This window comes from Balaenoptera physalus (genome assembly GCF_965194825.1).
Source record: "Balaenoptera physalus genome assembly, chromosome: 20".
NCBI lineage: Eukaryota > Metazoa > Chordata > Mammalia > Artiodactyla > Balaenopteridae > Balaenoptera > Balaenoptera physalus.
The window spans coordinates 57,702,480-57,720,294 of NC_138901.1; the positions used below are offsets into that span (position 1 = coordinate 57,702,480).

Below are 17,815 nucleotides of genomic sequence, written 5' to 3' on the forward strand. Positions count from 1 at the left end.
AAAGGTTTATAATAATAATAAACAGGAATCTCTGCCCTCCCCTTCTGACTACTGCATCACTAACCCCTCCCCATTTGAAAATGACTTGCTCACACTATAATCTCTCAATTCCATCTATTTTAGATACATTGTCATTTCCTCTTTCATTATGGGGGATTTAGCTCTTTTACGCTCTACCTCTTCCTTCTCCCATCTTCCTTATAGTTAGATCTTAACAACTAACTAACAACTAATGTCTACATTATCTTGGCTATCTACATAATCAGTAATGTGTTATAATTATGTTTCCTCATTTGTGTTACTTTTCGTTTTCCTGGAGGTAATAATTGCCTTTCTTTTTTCATTGTTTAGATTTTCTCCTACTAAATCTCATTCTCTCCAGCAGCCTCTCAGTGCCGTTTTTTCTGCAGGAAAACATATCATTCTATTTTCTCCCCTAACTTCCAGCTCTATTCAGGAATGGTGGTTCTCTCAATCAGCTGCACAATTGATATCCTGGGTCTTCCCACTGCTATCATCCAGGGAATTCTCTTTACTTCTCTCCCTCATTTCTGGCATCATAGATCTCTTTTCTAGAGTTACTTTCTCATTTAGGGAAAGTACATCTACTAGGAGCTTCCTGCAATACTCTACTACCCTCCACTACTTGAATGGGTCTTTTTTCATCTATTAAGCTGGGTACATAATGAACTCTTTCAATATGGTCACTCCTGTCCCTCAGTTCTAGAGAAATTTCTTGCATTGTTTCCTTTGAAAATTTCCTTGGTCCTGTTTTTCTCACCATAACATTCCTATTATTTGGATCTTGAACCAATTCTCTAATTTTTATATCCTCCCTTGTCTTTTGGTTCTAATTTCTGGAAGATTTCTTCAACTTTACCTTCCAAACTTTAAAACTGCAGGGGTGCCCAGTGGTCCTTTCTATTTGTCACTTTTTTCACAGGCGACTTCTCATAGTTCTTTCTTTCACAAAAAGATAGGAGATAATTGAAGGCCAAAAGTCAATCTAATTATCAAATACTAAGTCCAACTGTTGCACATTTGTTCACATCTGTAATTATTTACTGCGAAGGTGGTAAGTCCATTGGCCAGTCAGTGGAAACGGCATCATTTCTTCCAGTGGTTCAAGGTGACAACGGCCCTGTTTCTTCTGTTAGTGACAAACTATATGTTTTGGGTTTTCTAAAGCTCATATTGCCTGGGATAAACAGCTCTAACCAAACAGTCCTTTAGAGTACGTACAAACCTTTCCCAGTTCAACAGGTTCATGAGGAACCTAATAATTCTGAAAAAAACAGCAAAGGCTGGGATAACATCTCAGATGATCTCCAGTGAAATATATACAGAACATCTCAATGGTCCCCCTGTGAAGAGCTATGTACCAGGTACTACCTGCCATCTCCCAGCTCCACGCCTGCCCTTCTCTGCTCTGGCATCCTGGGGCTTGGAGTCTGCAAACTTCTTTTCCCAGGCTCCCTCGCCAGCTAGCTCCCTGTTACCGTCTGCCAGGAGAAGGTCCTGGTAGGAGTTCAGAAGGCCAGATGAAGGATGAAGCAGTTCTTCCTCCTCTCTTTCTCCATCTGCTTCTAGCAGGGTCTCTGCAAGTGTCTACATTCCCTCAGTGATCCCGGCTGCAGCCACGACTGCCTCTCTTTGGCTGTCCCAGAACCAGCAAGGCAGGCCTCCTCTGGTCTGGGGGCATCTCCATGTGGTCGAAGCACCAGCCCAGGGGGGCCCTCCGAGGCAGCTCCAGCACTGGCTGAGTGGCGGTCCCAGGAGCGCAGCAGTGACTACGGCCCTGGGCTCTGGAACACACTTCCTTGCCTCAGGTCTATGGGTGGTAGCTGCTTCACACAGCTACTCATGTCTGGATTACTCTGCCCTCCCCTTTTTATTCTCTCGATCCTTCCAACAGTATTGTAACAAGTCGGTTGTTCTCCTTTCCCCACTCCCTTTACATATAAAATTATATCGTAATCATAGTCTTCACTTTGTAAAACGCTTAGAAATACATTTATTTACTACTGATAGGCTAAAGGGGCTTTTGTTCTGAAAAATGGGCCCAAGGTATAGCATTTTACACCACTGGCACATTCTGACTACTAAACTGATTGCAGCCATCACATGCCACCAGAAATATCAATGCAAGACACGGCTTAAAAAGTACTTAAGAAGCAGTCCTGGATCACATTTTTAAAAAAATAAAGAAAAGCAGAGTTGAAAAACAGGGAAAAGAGATGTAAATGTGGATCGCAAAGGGAAGAACCATTTTTTGGAAAGACTGGGAGTTTAGCCTTTCTTTCTAAGCAACAGAAAGTATAAAACAAGTCCAGTGTCACGGGAAGATGTGCCTGCTGGCTACCTAAAATGAAAAGCACACCCCCTAGAGGGACTATCAGAGGCTTCATTATCTCTAAACAAAATGGAAATCGGACTAGTGAAATGGATTAAAAGGGACCTCTGATTCATCATGGGTATAAATATGCTAAAAAGAGTAGATGTTACTGAAGTTATACAAAAAGTATAGTGTCAGAAAGCTGATAACAGGAATAGAGAAGTCTCTGCAAATCAAATATTCCAAGCATGAAACTCTCCTTCCAGGTTTCAAAAATAAACTGCCAATATTTTGGATGTAGGAATATATCAGTGATCAGTTAACTGTGCTTTACTAGTATTACTAAGTACGGCAAGAATAAGATATAGCAACCATAATGCTTAATTCACTTATATTTATTTTTGAGATGCCCTCTAGTTTTTGAAGCCATCTTTCTTCCTATTTCTATTTTGCTTGGGCAAATCTATATAGATGTAATTAAGATTCTGTTACCACATCACACGAAAAGTGGTTGTATGGAACAATACTGCACATTCTTTTACAAAGATGCCAAGGAATTTTATTCTAACTTTGCCATAATTTACTGGGAAGGGGTACACCAAGTATTTACTCATCTTTTAAATAGAAAAAACATTTTTCTACTGTGGTAAATACACATAACATAAAATTTACCACCTTAACTAATTTTAAGTGTTCAGTTCAGTGGCATTAAATATTAATTCACATTATTGTGCTGCTACCACCACTGTATTCATTCATTTTTAAAAGTGGCCCTTTTCGTACTTCCCTGGTGGTTCAGTGGTTAAGACTCTGCGCTTCCACTGAAGGGGTATGCGTTCCATCCCTGGTTGGGGAAGTTCCACGTGCCACTTGTTGTGTGGCAAAAAAAAAGAAAAAAGTGACCCTTTTCAATTTTATTTCCATTTCTCTGTGGATTTACAGGTAAGAAGTTATACCAGACAAATGCCAACACAATGACAAAGAATCTTAGCTCCATATTTGCAAAAAATTTTTTAAAAAATAAAGACTTTTCAGAAATCCAAGTCATTTTGAAAGGAACGATCGCTTGGAGGGCCAAAAGAGAAAGAAGGACTCTATCACCATAAATCAACTTGTGGAAGAATGGGGTCGGGGGGGAGGCGGGGGGAGCCATTCAGCAGACACGTGCCCTCCCGAGGCCACCGAGGTGCATCCTGCTGGCTGCCGTCGGCTCGGAGCAGCAAAACGGGAGATACAGGAGAGCCTTCGGTACTGGGCATGCGCAGAGGTCCGTGTCATGGACCACTGACGCCCAAGTCCAATACAGAGATCATTTTGCTGCTAATCCGGAGAAATTGATCTCAGTGTTCACACTCTTGGACAGAGAAAACCCAACAGTGATTTCAGATGAGTCCCAAATCAATTTTTCTTAGGAATTTAATGCTGGTTCAGGGACTGAAAAGTGTCATGACTGCTTGGCTCTGAGATAGATAGAAAAGGTGAGCCGAAAAATAAAAACCGTGCAGCTGATGAGGTCCTCTTGGAGCCGATGAATGGATCCCCAGGCTGATAAAAACTTTCATGAATGCAACAGGGTCCAGAGTCAAGTTCTTTAAAAAATGTCAGGGCTCTGGACCAGAAGCACTGCCCTGCGACTGAGCAGCTTTTCACATCGGCACCACCGTGAAGCGTGCTGTAAGGTGAGAAGTACGGGCAGGGACTCACCCGTGGACAGATCGGCAGATGGGGCTGACAGAGCTGCTTTGCACACTGAGAAATGGCTGCAGCCAGGTATTAATTATTATGATTTCCCAAGGTACGACAACTCCTTTAATTTTGCTAGTTTCTATTCAACTTTATTTACCAGTGGTTATTGTTTCTCAGAAGCGTGCTCACTGGGCATCACAGCTGATGTCGAAGTAGAACGATCTCATTCTCTGAGCACACACCAGTAACCGGCCTGGGCTAGGGCGCCTCTTCAACAGAGTAGCAAGCACTAGAAGCTCAGGAAGGCCAGCTGATATCTGAATTTCCATTTTGATAATACACAGAGAAGATAATCCACTTGTGAACCACTGTGACTTTAAAAAACCCTAAAACCAGCTACGTGTCCATTTACTCCATTTTATAGTTACAATTTTTGATGGGTGAGAGGCATGAAAACCTGTACCCAAAATTTAAATTGTACGGATGTTTTCCAAAAAATACAGCTCACTTAAAAAAAAAATTTAACTAATTAGCTAAAAATAGTCCTAGAGCTATAACACCAACTTGAGAGAAAAGTGCGAGGCACCTCTACCAACTACTTATGAACAAAGAACCCAGGAGTTACGCTCAATAACCACATTTCTTTATTTTCCTAAACAAACACATACTAAAACCCAACAAACGTTCTCTATATCTTCCATTAAAAATTTTCTCTATCTTCCTTGTTTCTATTCTAACACGTCTGTTAAAATTTTTTTCAATCAAACAGGAATACATAACATTGAAGGTCAAGGTCCCTGTTCAGGTAGGATTTAACTCTGCAAGTATCTAATCTGGTGCCAACCACCCCGTATGAAATGAGATCAACAAAGTTCTGGTCTAGACCCCCGACTCTTATTTGGGGTGTGTGTATGTGCGTGTGTGTGTGTATGTGTGTGTGCAGGGTAGAAGGAAGTGTCCAATTCTCTTCAAAGGGGTATGAAAAGAGGATAACAGAGTTGGATGGAACCTCAAAGACCATCTAGTCTAAGCCAGTAACGTTTTTCCCCCTGCCTTTCCATACTGACCTCATGAAGATGTGGATGAATTTATTAGCTAAAAGGAAAATGCCCAACTTCTTTTGAGGAAGTCCAATTATAACTGGATTACAGTCCAATTATAAACCCTTGTAATGCTGACCATAAACTAATTGGACTCCAATTAGTTTATGGTTAACATTACCAAGCCATTGATTTCACATGTAAAAAAGATATCAAGCGACTTCCCAATTTGGGTAATTTCGGTCACAACTAGAATCCAATTCTTCATTTCATTTCAATTTACAAATACAATCAAATCAATGTACGAATGAGAAGCACTGGAGTATAATGGTGACCTCCTGAAAACTCAGGCTGGGGTGGCAAAATACCTGCAGTAGGCATTGGGGCTCTTGCTCGCTTAAGCAGTAGACACACAACAGAGGTGAAGTATACTTTGAGTAAGCAAAACACGTTCTGTCCCAAGCCCACTGATAGGTCTTCTAAACCTAGCCGATACTTACTGGTCCCACAGAGCTGGCTGAAAGCAGATGAATTCAGTGGCGAACAAATATTACCAGAAAACACGCACAAACACATAACAGGGGGAGTGGTATCGGCCAAGGCTGCTAGGCCTAATTATTACTCCGTAACAACAGAAGCTGCTCTTGGAAATCACACCTTATCTTTCCAAACCACACCGAGCAAAGACAATAATCAAAAAATGATTCTACTCTGTGATCATTTCTGACCCCTTGATGATAGCAGAAGTCACCGCCTCGTAACGGATTAGAAAAAGTGTGGCGGCCTCAGAGGCGGTCATGGTGACAGCTCTGAGGCTGTCAGCCCTTATCAATCACTTTCCATTAAATAAAGCTTTTCCAATTTGGTGCTTCTCTCAAAGGCTTCACTTTGCCTGGATTAAGCCAAGGCATCAACACTTGAACCTCCTGCTCCTATTCTCACTCCCCAAATAAAGGCTGTTAGCAGAAAGCCAGGTTTTCCATGGCAGGAACGCAAAACCAAAGCAGACAACAGTGATGTGGTCACATATAAAAGACATCTGACCACATACATGTCACACCTGCATTATACAAATGCCACGAGCAACCACAGGGTCCAGGAGGCGGGTATTCAGAAGTGCCGAGAGAAGGGCAGGTCTGCGAGTTGTACATTTTAGCTCCTAAAACGAATATCGAGCAATTCCAATATATTCACCGGAGCGCCCCAGTACTTGCTTGGATTTTAGAAGCAGGTCTCCCAAGAATTTTATGCTCTATGGTTTCACTACCTGGTACCTATTATCTCCGTGATGGAGACAAGTCATGTCTCTAAAATCTATAGCAGATATGTCTTGGGAGGGAAACAGTTTTAAATCAACTGAAAAGAGCATTTTTACAAAATAAGGGAGCCCTGAAGAGAGGGACTCATCTTATTTATCTTGGTAATACTGGCAGCCAGGTAGACGTTAGCTGCATTCAGACACCAAATTCACGAGATGGGAGCAACGGCTTATATAAATAGGATCAGCGTTACAATCACGCACATTTTTCTGTACCCAATAAACAGACTTATTATTTTTAATGGCTACATAAGCGTGACAAGAGCCTGAGACAGAGTGGTGAGAACACAAAGTGATGAACGGGGAAGAGAGAGATTTACTTCAGAGTTATTCTCAAACAGGCCTAGGGACTGACCAGAGAGAGGTGAAAGAGAGGCCCCAAAGTGTAGGACATGGCCACCTGTTTTATTTGGCCCACATGGAATTTTTAACAAGGTTCATTTATTGTCAACACTAAAATATTGGGAGATTTCACTTAAAAGATCCAGATTTCGGGCTTCCCATAAAAAAATAAACACAGAGATGATCTGGTGTTGCATTCCCACTCGGCAAAGCTCTGCTGTTTCCTCTCTCCTTTGCCACTGGAGAGAATCACAGGGGCCCGCTTCATTCATGAAGGTTTCCTGTCTGGCGGGATGAAGGAAGTTTTGAGCCTGAAGAAATGGGAAGCAATGGGAAGAGGGAGCTTACGTGGGGCTAAAGAAAACGAGCCTATGAAGAGCATACACAAATTGAGAGCATGTTGGGGGCAGCCAAGAGAAACTGAGTGGTATTGGAAGACGACACAGACCTTGCGGCTCAGGTGAAGTTGCGGTCTGAGATGCAGAGCTGTGAGCTGCCCATGAAACCATCCAAGCGTCGACAGAGTAGGTTAAGGAAGAAGTACCGCCCCCACCCCCCCAAAAAAGAGCAAAGGACTAAGCCCTGAGTATGTCTTCCATAGAAGATGGAAGAGGAAAAAAAGAAAGACAAAGGGGGACGGGATTAGCCCCTTGGCTCTCCATGAGCTGGTCCCATCCTGCCTGAATAGCTGCTCTAGGGAATATCACAATAGAGTGAGTCACGCAAAGTTTTGGTTTCCCGGTGCATATGAGTTATGTTTACCCTATACTGTAATCTATTAAGTGTGCAATAGCATTATGTCTACAAAAACAATGTACATACCTTAATTAAAAAAACACTCTATTTAAAAAAAATGCTAACCATCATCTGACAACGCAGGGTTGCCATGGACCTTCACTTTGTATAAAAACAAACAAACCAAAAAAACACCCACATCATCTGTGACGTACAATAAGAGCAAAGCGCAATGAAATGATGTATGCCTGTACACTGAAAAGGCTTAACGCTGCTCCCACCCTGGGTCTAAATAAGTCTACTTGGGAAATACATCTGTAATAGATAATGTGCTTTGTTTTGTTTTTTCCCCGGATGTCCAGATCCAACCCCTCCATTCTGAGGGAGTGCCCATCATGTGAAGTCTAACACAGCCAGATTCTTCCTCCGCCCAGCCTTGGCAGCCAGGCCTGGCCAGCTCGGCACTCTTCTACTGACCCAGAGAGGCAGAGATGGTCAGAGGCAGAGGCATCACTAGGCAGCTCTGGCGGTGGCATCCCGACCTCGCTCTCCCTGCCCAGGGACGGCAGCTCTGCCCGTGGCCCTCCAGCTCCCTGTCACTGCTCTGGGCCTCTAACAATCTTCCACTCAGGAGCCCGCTGCTATAAGGAGACCGTTGATAAAAGATGGCCAGAGCTGGTCTCTGATTCTGACCCTGGAAGCATCCTAACCAATACCCAGAAGTCCTAAATATGGAAAAAAGCTTTATGCATCTAATACAGCATTACTTATACAGCAAAATGTGGAAATAATCTAAAAGCCCCCAAACAAGAGTATTTAAGTAAATGATGGTACATCTATTTGATGGGATGGTACTAATGGTATTAAAAGAAAAATAGGTTTATAATAAGACATTAGCTATAATTGAAAAGAATCTGAAAAAGAATATATATGCATATGTGTATATATCTATATATGAATCACTTTGCTGTACACCTGAAACACTGTAAATCAACTGTTCTTCAACTTAAAAAGTTTAAAAAATACATAATAAAACATTAAAAAGAACGGTTAAAAATACAGGATTATCATTATCTTGTCAAAATACTATGTATAGAAAAAATGACTAGAAGTACCAAAATATTAAGGGACTTCCCTGGTGGCGCAGTGGTTAAGAATCTGCCTGCCAATGCAGGGGACACGGGTTCGAGGCCTGGTCCGGGAAGATCTCACATGCTGCAGAGCAACTAAGCCCATGAACCACAACTACTGAAGCCTGCGTGCCTAGAACCCATGCTCTGCAATAAGAGAAGCCCCCACTTGCTGCAACTAGAGAAAGCCCGTGCGCAGCAACGAAGACCCAATGCAGCCAAAAATAAATAAATTTTTAAAAAAGTTTATTAAAAAAGTACCAAAATATTAATAGTAAAAGTATATTTTCCTTAAAATTTTAATTAATTCTCAAATTACAAAGTAATACAGTCTTATCCATAAAAACTTCTAAAGCTATGTAAAGAAAACATCAACAAGCTCGCATCACCCAGCTGCAAGCCCGGCCCCCGTGCACATCTCTGAAGTAACCGATGTCACCTGCACCTGCTCCTCCACACCTGTTGTCACGCTCTAATCAGCACGTCTACACAGCACCTATGTGGATCCTTCTGTCTTTCCGTTTCCCTCTCTCCCTCCCTTTCTCCTTTAAATGGCATCACAGTGTACACATCCTGCTTATTTTGGTTTGTCACTTGACCGGACCCAGAAGAAGCTTCTCCTACTCATCCTTCAGACGTCTGCTCCTGTGTCGTGTCCTCCTGGAAACCTCTGGGCCCCTAGGCTGATTGACAGCCTTTTCTGCCTGCGCTACTGCAGTCATCAGTGATTTACAGTGTGTGTCCCCCTCCAACGCTCCAAGTTCCCCGAGGGCAGGAATTGTGTGCCCCAGGTACCTTTCAGCTCCAGTACCGAGCCCGGTGCCTGGCACACAGAGTAAATGCGCGTGATTGTAACGTTGATCATATTTATATAAGCCGTTGCTCCCATCTCGTGAATTTGGTGTCTGAATGCAGCTAACATCTACCTGGCTTCCAGTATTACCAAGATAAATAAGATGAGTCCCTCTCTTTAGGGCTCCCTTATTTTGTAAAAATGCTTTTTTCAGTTGATCTAAAACTGTTTCCCTCCCAAGACATACCTGCTATAGATTTTAGAGACATGACTTTTCTCCATTATGGAGATAATAGATACCAGGTAGTGAAACCATAGAGCATAAAATTCTTGGGAGACCTGCTTCTAAAATCCAAGCCCAGTAACTGTGTTGGCATGGAGGGAGAAAAGAATGAATGAATGAATGAATGGGAAAGGCGGCAGTAAGGTTAAGGATCACAGGGCTTTGGAGGCAGATACACATTAGTGAAGGACCGGGCGTTTCTCCAGAGACCGAATGAAAGGTGACACGGGGGTACAGAGTCAGGCACACACGTAGGTAAAGAATAAGGGGGCTGAGGAATTCAACTAGCTTATCTCAATGAAGAAGGGTAAGAGTGGGCTTCCCTGGTGGCGCAGTGGTTGAGAATCTGCCTGCCAATGCAGGGGACACAGGTTCGAGCCCTGGTCTGGGAAGATCCCACATGCCGCGGAGCAACTGGGCCCGTGAGCCACAACTACTGAGCCTGCGCGTCTGGAGCCTGTGCTCCACAACAAGAGAGGCCGCGATAGTGAGAGGCCCGCGCACCGCGATGAAGAGTGGCCCCCACTTGCCACAACTAGAGAAAGCCCTCGCACAGAAACGAAGACCCAACACAGCCGTAAATAAATAAATAAAATACTTAAAAAAAAAATACAGAGAGCATTAAAAAGAAAAAAAAAAAAGGGTAAGAGAAAGAAGGAAGGAAACAATAGCTAAGAATATTCTTGATAAACAGTAAGATAAATAAAAGAACTCGCAGAGTTATTCTCTTGCTCCAGATTAATTGTGTTTGTGGTAAGGTTTTGAAAACAATTCCTTGAGAGATTAAGTTGTCTCTAAGGTCAGTTAAATAAGCTAGACAACTTGGAATTCAGTTTCTTACCTATTTTGTGTTCAGTTCAAAACAGCTAACATAAGAAAAAGTGGTTTTGTGCAATACAAAAGTAAGGCAGCCTCACCACCATCCCGCATATGCACTAGAGGTGGCTTTGACTAATTTCATGACTGGTAATGGCTTCAGCCACAAGATTAATAAATTTCAGTTTATTTGGAAAAAAAAAAAAATCGACTCCACTTCTGATTCAATGAGGGTGCAAACCTCCTAGCTCCGTAATATTCCTGCATAACTTACTCAAATCATCACTATTCTCCTTAAAGACCTTTTCTAAGCTGGCTTCAAAGCGAGGTAAGAGCCTCTGAGTCTTATTTATTAAGGTGGCTCTCGACGACCAATTTAAAGCCACATTTTAACATCGGCTGGCATTTACTGAGGACTCACTAGTACAGCACAGTCACGATACCACCCAGATTGTTCTCATGCAGTCTGCAGAAGAGCCATGGTATGGCCATTTTGAGCCACAGAGAGGGCAAGCAGCTCTCCAAGTCACCCAGGGTGTAAGTGGCTGAGCCCAGATTGTGACCCCCCCCCTTTGCCTGGCTCCACGCCCATGCCGCGCTGTCCTTTCTCAACCACTGAACTCTTCCACTTCCTTAAGATGACCCCATTCCAAGGAGTGAAAGGCAAATCCAATGGTTCCAGATAGAGATCGTGTCAAGGCAACGTCGGTTGGGCTGATTTCTAACAACGTCACTGAGACGCTGCTAAAACCACAGTCACTGTGCTTCGACAACATTCCGTAATAGTCAATATACTGAGAAGCAGCCCTGCCCCTCAACCCGAGTCATTCAGAGCCCTTAGTCTGGCCTTTCACAATCGGCTGAGTCCCTCAGACTCAGACGAGGCTCTATTTTGAATTCTAATGAGGACGAGGCACAATGAATATTTAAACTGCAATTACAAAGATCCTGCTTTTATGTGGATGTCCTTAACACAAATAACAGATCTGAAAGTACATATAGGTGCCAATGGAAAATATCAGTCTAGTGTGCGTTTAGAAGCTGGAGAGACACAATAATACTGTTTTCTACTTGATGCTATTATTGGGGTGGGGGCAGGAGAAGAAAAGGGAGGAAAAACCACCCAAAGATCCCAGTAAAAAATTTTTAAAGCCCAGGCTTCCGAGTGAAAGGTTCACAAAGAGGTGCTTGAATCCTTTGTTAACAACTGAACAAACAAATTCATCATCGGGCCGTTCTGTGTGGCCCCCTTGCAATTGGGTCTGTCCTTTTAACGAGAAATTTCCTCACTGGGAAAGCATCTATGACTGATATATCAGATGGGCGAGGACGATATGGTGGCGGAAGGAAAACAAAAGACCATTTCACGGTTCACAGCCTATTTTTGCACTCCCTTAAGTAAAACGATGATGTGCTGCTGCTATTCTCAGCTTACTCAAGTTCTCTTAGTTAAACAGTCATGGAGTTAACAGTAACCGAGTTACCCTGAGTGAATTGCTTAATTCCCACCCCCCAAATAGTTAAAACATACCCTGCTTGCAGTATCATGTACTATGTGTATGTGTTTACATATCAATGATCAACCTGGCCTTGCACTAGGGAAGAGCAAGTGATTAACTCTTTGCTATGTCATGAGACTCTTGGACCAAGCCTTTGTCCCCAGACCATAATTTAACTTCCATGGCGTTTGGACATCCTTTTGTAAATGTTAGCATTTATGGAAAGGGAATATGGTTTATTTTTTTCTTATCTGTCCTCTGGTTGAGTTTCTCTCCTGCTGGTACCAAATATGTCCACTGAGACTTGAATTTCAGTTACCTTTTATTTCTAGAAATTCTGTTTGATCCCGTTTCAAATTTTCTATGTTGTTCTTTATAGTTCCTATTCTCTGAAGATACTTTCAAACCTGTCATGTCCTTCTTTAAGTATAATCATAATTGATTTTATAATCTACACCTGATAATTCTAACACTGCAAGTCTACGCAGACTGGTTTCTGTGGTCTGTTGCTGATCCTTGCTCATGTTGTGTGGTTTCCCAATATGCTAGGTTATCTTTGAGTATGTGCTGGTCATTGCCTTGAAAATTTTATTTTTGGTTGATTCCTAGAGACCAAGGATAAAACATGCTCTTCTCCAGAGAGGTATTTCATTATTTCTGCCAGGCACCTTGAGCTACCACAGGTAAATACAGCTACCCAGGATACAAATGCACAGGAGAGCCTTTCTGTGACCACAACTTGTCAGGAACGATAGTTTTTCCTTTCTTTTTCTTCTTCTAATCTGTTCAGTGCCAAGGCTGCCTTCTCCACAATCCCCAAGGACAATTTAGTTCTGGTTCACTTTTATCCCAAGGGTATAGCTCTTTTGGGCCCCACTTTAATGGGAAAAGGGTCTCCTATTACACTTCCCAACTAGGGTGGCCCAGGACCTTACCTTCCAACTCCACTTGCCTACCCCTCTCAGGCTGCAGAAGCCCGACTCCTGCCTGCAAGTGGGCTTTATTAGATTAAAAAAAAGAAACTACTAGAAAGTACCTAAGAGTTTAAAGGCTGAAAGCAAAACAAAAGGTCAGGTCAGTATTGTAGTTACCCCACGAAATTTAAAACTGAGTTACAATTTGATTCAGCAATTCCATTTCTGGGTATGTACACAAAAAAGCAGGGACAGGAACTGATATTGTACACCCATGTGCATAGCAGCATAATTCACAACAGCCCAAAGGTGGAAACAACCCAAGAATCCACTGCCAGATAAATGGATAAACAAAACATGGCATAAACATAGCAATGGAATATTATTCAGCCTATAAAAGGAAGGAAATTCCTGACACATGGTACAACGAAGAGGAATATTGAAGACATTATGCTAAGTGAAATAAGCCAGATACAAAAGGACAAATACTGTATGGTCCCACTTATATGAGGCACCTAGAGTAGTCACATTTGTAGAGACAGGAAGCAGAGTGGTGGCTGACAGGGGCTGCTGGGCGACGAATGGGGAGTTAGTGTTTAACGGGTGCAGACTTGCAGTTTGGGAAGATGAAAAAGTTCTGGAGATACATGGATGATGGTGGTAAATGCACAACAATGTAAATGTACTTACCACCACTGAACTGCATGCTTAAAAAGAGTTACAATGGTAAAGTTTATGTTAGGTATACTTTACCAAAATAAAAACACATTTTTTTTTTTTAAAAGGTCAGGCTAATGTTGCTAAGGGCTGCTAGACCTAATCAGTAAATTGCACAATATACCCTGTGTTCCAAGGCTTAATGCTGATCAGGGGAAGACTTAGAAGTTAATTGCTGGGGGTCATGAATACAAGTCTAACCTCCCTAGACCTTTGGAGCCACATGCTGAACCTCCATCAATATGCAAAACTAGCACTGCTTGTCAACAAACACATACATAATTGCAAAGGTCCCTTGAACAAATACAAATGCAAAACATTTTTCTTTAACGTTATCAGGCACCAGAAATGATATAAGGATAGTTATGTGGTGTTGCTGTACTATCAAAAGAACTGCTAAATAAATATTAGGGGAAAAATTGAAGGGATAAGACAAAGAATTCTCTCTAAAGTATTCCCGTTGAAAAAAATTGGAGAAATTTCTTCTTTCAGCATCTGTTGTACTGTTGTACCTCCCCCTTCTGAATCGCTACATATAATTCTAATACAGATAATATATATACTTATAAGTAAATATAAAGGGGGCATGAGATCAATTCACACTTAACACATTTTAAGATACCAATACATGTTTAAAAAACATGCATTTTAGTAATTCTGGGCATCTCTAAATTTCTCCTGTTTTCAAACAAAAATTAAACAGCTCAGCTCAGAAGATTTTATGGACATTTATGGCTATAAAGAGCAACACCAGGTAAAACTACAAAATAAAAAACTGGCAACAGTAGAAGCAATATTCTTCATTATGACATCATGAATGGCATGTGGTGAGGGCCTCTGTGTTGCAAATACAAAATCTTACTTGCTTAGTGCATGATTGCTTAGTGCATCAAAAAGACCTCAGGAAAGTTGTCTCTTAATTGGAAGATTCTTCCTACTTTCAACATATAAAGATAATGGCTAATACTTGCTCACTGCTTGTCATGTGCCAAGAACTGTTCTAAGTGCTGTATATCCCTATCTATCTATCTACATACCTACCTACCTCTATATCATCTATATCTTTACCTACATTAACTCATTTATTCCTTACAACAACCCTCTCAGGTATGTACATTATTCCCATTTAAGAGATGGGAAAATCGAGGCAAAGGGGAGTGGGTTTTCCCAAGGTCACACAGCCAGTGAATAGTAGAGCTGGGATTTGAGCCCAGGCTCTGGGGCCCATGCTCTTAACTATCACGCTCTAGCGCCTCTCTGCATAAAATATGGAAATTCAGGGACGACAGCGAGTGTTGGACACTTTACATATTTTATACAATTTCATTTTGATAAACAGGTCATCTTTTTTTTTTTTTTTTTTTTTTTTTTTTACAGCCGAGGAAACTAAAGTTCAGAAAGATTAAGTTTATGTAAGAATAGAAGATAATAACAGATGGAGGTGGGAGTGAACCCATCTATCTCTGTCGCCAAAGTTTCAGGATCTGGTGCAAAGAACAACATCCCTATGGTCAGAAGTTATGAGAAGGCTGGTAAAGCAAAATCAAGGAGGCTTTGCTTTGCGCAGGAAGTAGAAAGAAGCACATGCCTACAGGCGCAGCAGCACAGAATGGCTTGGTATCTGGTGGATGAGACCTGCCAGGTTACGGGGAGCAGACAGGTCATAAAAGGGAAGCAGGTGGGGGCCTCCAAGTTCCACTTCCTCTGAGATTCCAGAGTCCATATTTGCCCGGTCCTCCATCACCGTGTTGTTCTAGATTTCTGTTTAACCACACACACAGGCAAGGAAGGTAACACTTCTCAAAGCTGTGCATCCCAGATGACCCTCGCATAGAGATCCTTGTTCTAAAACTGGATAGATTGGAGGGATCCAGTATATTTTTCATACTGAAAGGGCTAACAGTCAGGCAAAGCATGTGCTCAGATCATTAGTTTTTTTTTTAGTGCTACCGCACTTCTATTTATAACAAAGTTATTAGCCTTATAAACTTGGTGCATCTTTGTGAGATGAAGCATCAAATAACCATGACTGTGATTACTGCTAGTGTCACCACCTTTCATTGTCACTTACCTGTGGGCAAGGCACTGCGCACAAGCAATAGATCACTGAAACCCCACAAACACGTGCATCAGAACTTCTGCTGAAGAGCAAGGACCCACATCGGGATTGCCTGGTGCGCTTGTTAAATGATGAACACTCCTGAACCCCAACCTAGCCCTACTCAGTCAGAATCTCGACGGGAGGGCCAGGGAATCAGCACTTTAAGAGCCATTCCCAGTGATTCTTATTTTGGCCTGTGTTTCCTCATTTTACGTACAAGGTATTAAGAAATGATAACTTCACTAAGTAACAGGATATAAACTCATTTGGACTTTAGAAGCTGTGCTCTTAACTGCTCTATGGCTCAAGCTTCAACAATGAAGCCTGTGACTAAAAAAGGCACAAAACAAGCAAGATCGCCTTTAAAACCCATGAGATCTGCCACCACCAGTCTGCATGATGTCATACAATTTCCCAAACTATTATTCTCGGTAAGCATACAGGAAGGTTTCTTACTTTATATTTTAAAAAAATTAACAATGCATTATACTTCCCCTGCCCTCATAACATTTCATTTTAACAAGATTTAGGGATCTTCTAGCAATTTCAATGCTTCATCACATGAAACTGCCTGCACTAGAAGAGCAACCAAATCCCTGCGGTAAAATTAGACCAACGTGGGAAGCTTATCCGCAAATGATTAGAGAGGCAGAGCTGTAACTACAGCCATCTCTTACCACAAGATGTGGACTTCCTGTCCACCAGATTCACACGCCTGGTTTCGGTGCGAAGTTTCTCATCGGTATTCTCCACCAGGTTGGCAAGGTCATCAATTATCTCTATAAAGGAAAACAAAGATGCATGGTTAATACTCCAAAAATACCTTGGCTCACATCAGAGTCTCATAGCTGTGGTGGTCCTTCCTAGTAATAATTCTCTCAACTGCAGTGAGTGAGAAGGTTTTAAAGAACTCATGTATGTTCTCTGAAAACTGCAATTCTGATTCATTAAAGGTTGGGGGTGGGGTCGGGAGGGAAGGAGTAGTAAAGAAAAAAACGAGTTCAACACAATTCCAGGAGACAGAGGAGAAATGTCAAAAGTTCAGGGGAAAGAAAGCATGACCCAACAAATTTATGCCCAGCCAAGTTGTCACTGGAGTATAAAGACGACAGACAGACGGTGTAGAGGACTTCAGGGACCACTGGGATCCTTCTTAAGAAAACTACTTGATGATGAAATCTAGCCAACCAAGAGGTGAATAAAAATACAGAACTCTGGGCTGGAGAAGCCAGAGGCCATGACATAAGAGATGACGGTGAGAACTAAATCCATTTAAATACTGAGCTGAGAACAAACAAATATATGGATTAGGTTACAGAAAAGTAGACAAACATAATAAACAGTGACAATGGAATTATAGGTGAAAATCAGGAAGCAGTTGGGGGGCGGTGGCAAGAAAGGTAAGCAGCAGCTAAGATGTTAATTTCTTCATCACTCACAGCAGAATCACATCAAGCTGTTGGAAAGTAAAACATACAGAGACTTACAGCTTTGTAAAAATCACCAAAGCTTCAACGTTTTATGTTATTTTTTTGTTAACCTTAAATGGATCTTTTAGCAATTACTACCTCTTGGAGAGAATTCTTCATGTGAAGTTTATCTTTTAAAAGTGAAATTAAGCACTTAATATTAAAATAGCATATATAATATGTCCTTAATTATGTAAAATTATTTCTATCCCTCCTTTTATACATACGAACCTGTAAGGATATATCCAGACAATGTTAACCTAATGTTAATAATGACTATTTCTAGGTGGTGTGATCCTGGGTGAGCTTCCTTGTATTATCCGTATTATCTGAATTTCTTATAATGAGCTCTATATACTATTTTTTTTCAATTTTGGTTCTCTTTCCTCCCTCCTTCCCTCTCTCCCTCTTTTTTAGTGATTGCTTTAGAGATAGGTCGTCCAATACGTTACCATTTTTCTTAAAGAATGAAATAAAACCCACAAGGAAGTCAAAGAAAGCTTTCAGAAAGTTGTTTGAGCTCAGTTTTGACGGCCATGTATGTGGGTGAAGACTCAGGAATAGTGCGACTCATACAAGAAGAGCAGCATGTGAAAGGCACAGGAGAGCTGGGAGGTCTTTCTTCCAGCTCCTACAG

The 17,815-nt window shown here is 41.7% G+C and overlaps 1 protein-coding gene and 1 long non-coding RNA gene across 7 annotated transcripts in view; one reads left to right on the top strand and one right to left on the bottom strand.

Annotated features, from left to right (window-relative positions):
• Positions 1 to 17,815, top strand: part of LOC309650306 — a 394,390-nt gene that overhangs the window by 329,859 nt on the left and 46,716 nt on the right. The window lies entirely within an intron of this gene.
• The window catches only part of STX8 (syntaxin 8), a 242,079-nt gene that overhangs the window by 81,575 nt on the left and 142,689 nt on the right, over positions 1 to 17,815 (bottom strand). For 5 of the 6 annotated variants that reach the window (XM_082441462.1, XM_082441466.1, XM_082441465.1 and 2 more), the window contains one exon: positions 16,387 to 16,488. In XM_082441462.1, coding sequence (XP_082297588.1) covers positions 16,387 to 16,488 — 102 coding nt within the window. Of the gene's footprint in view, positions 1 to 6,678; positions 7,033 to 16,386; positions 16,489 to 17,815 lie in introns of those variants that run through there. The other variant, XM_082441463.1, reaches the window with a different exon arrangement.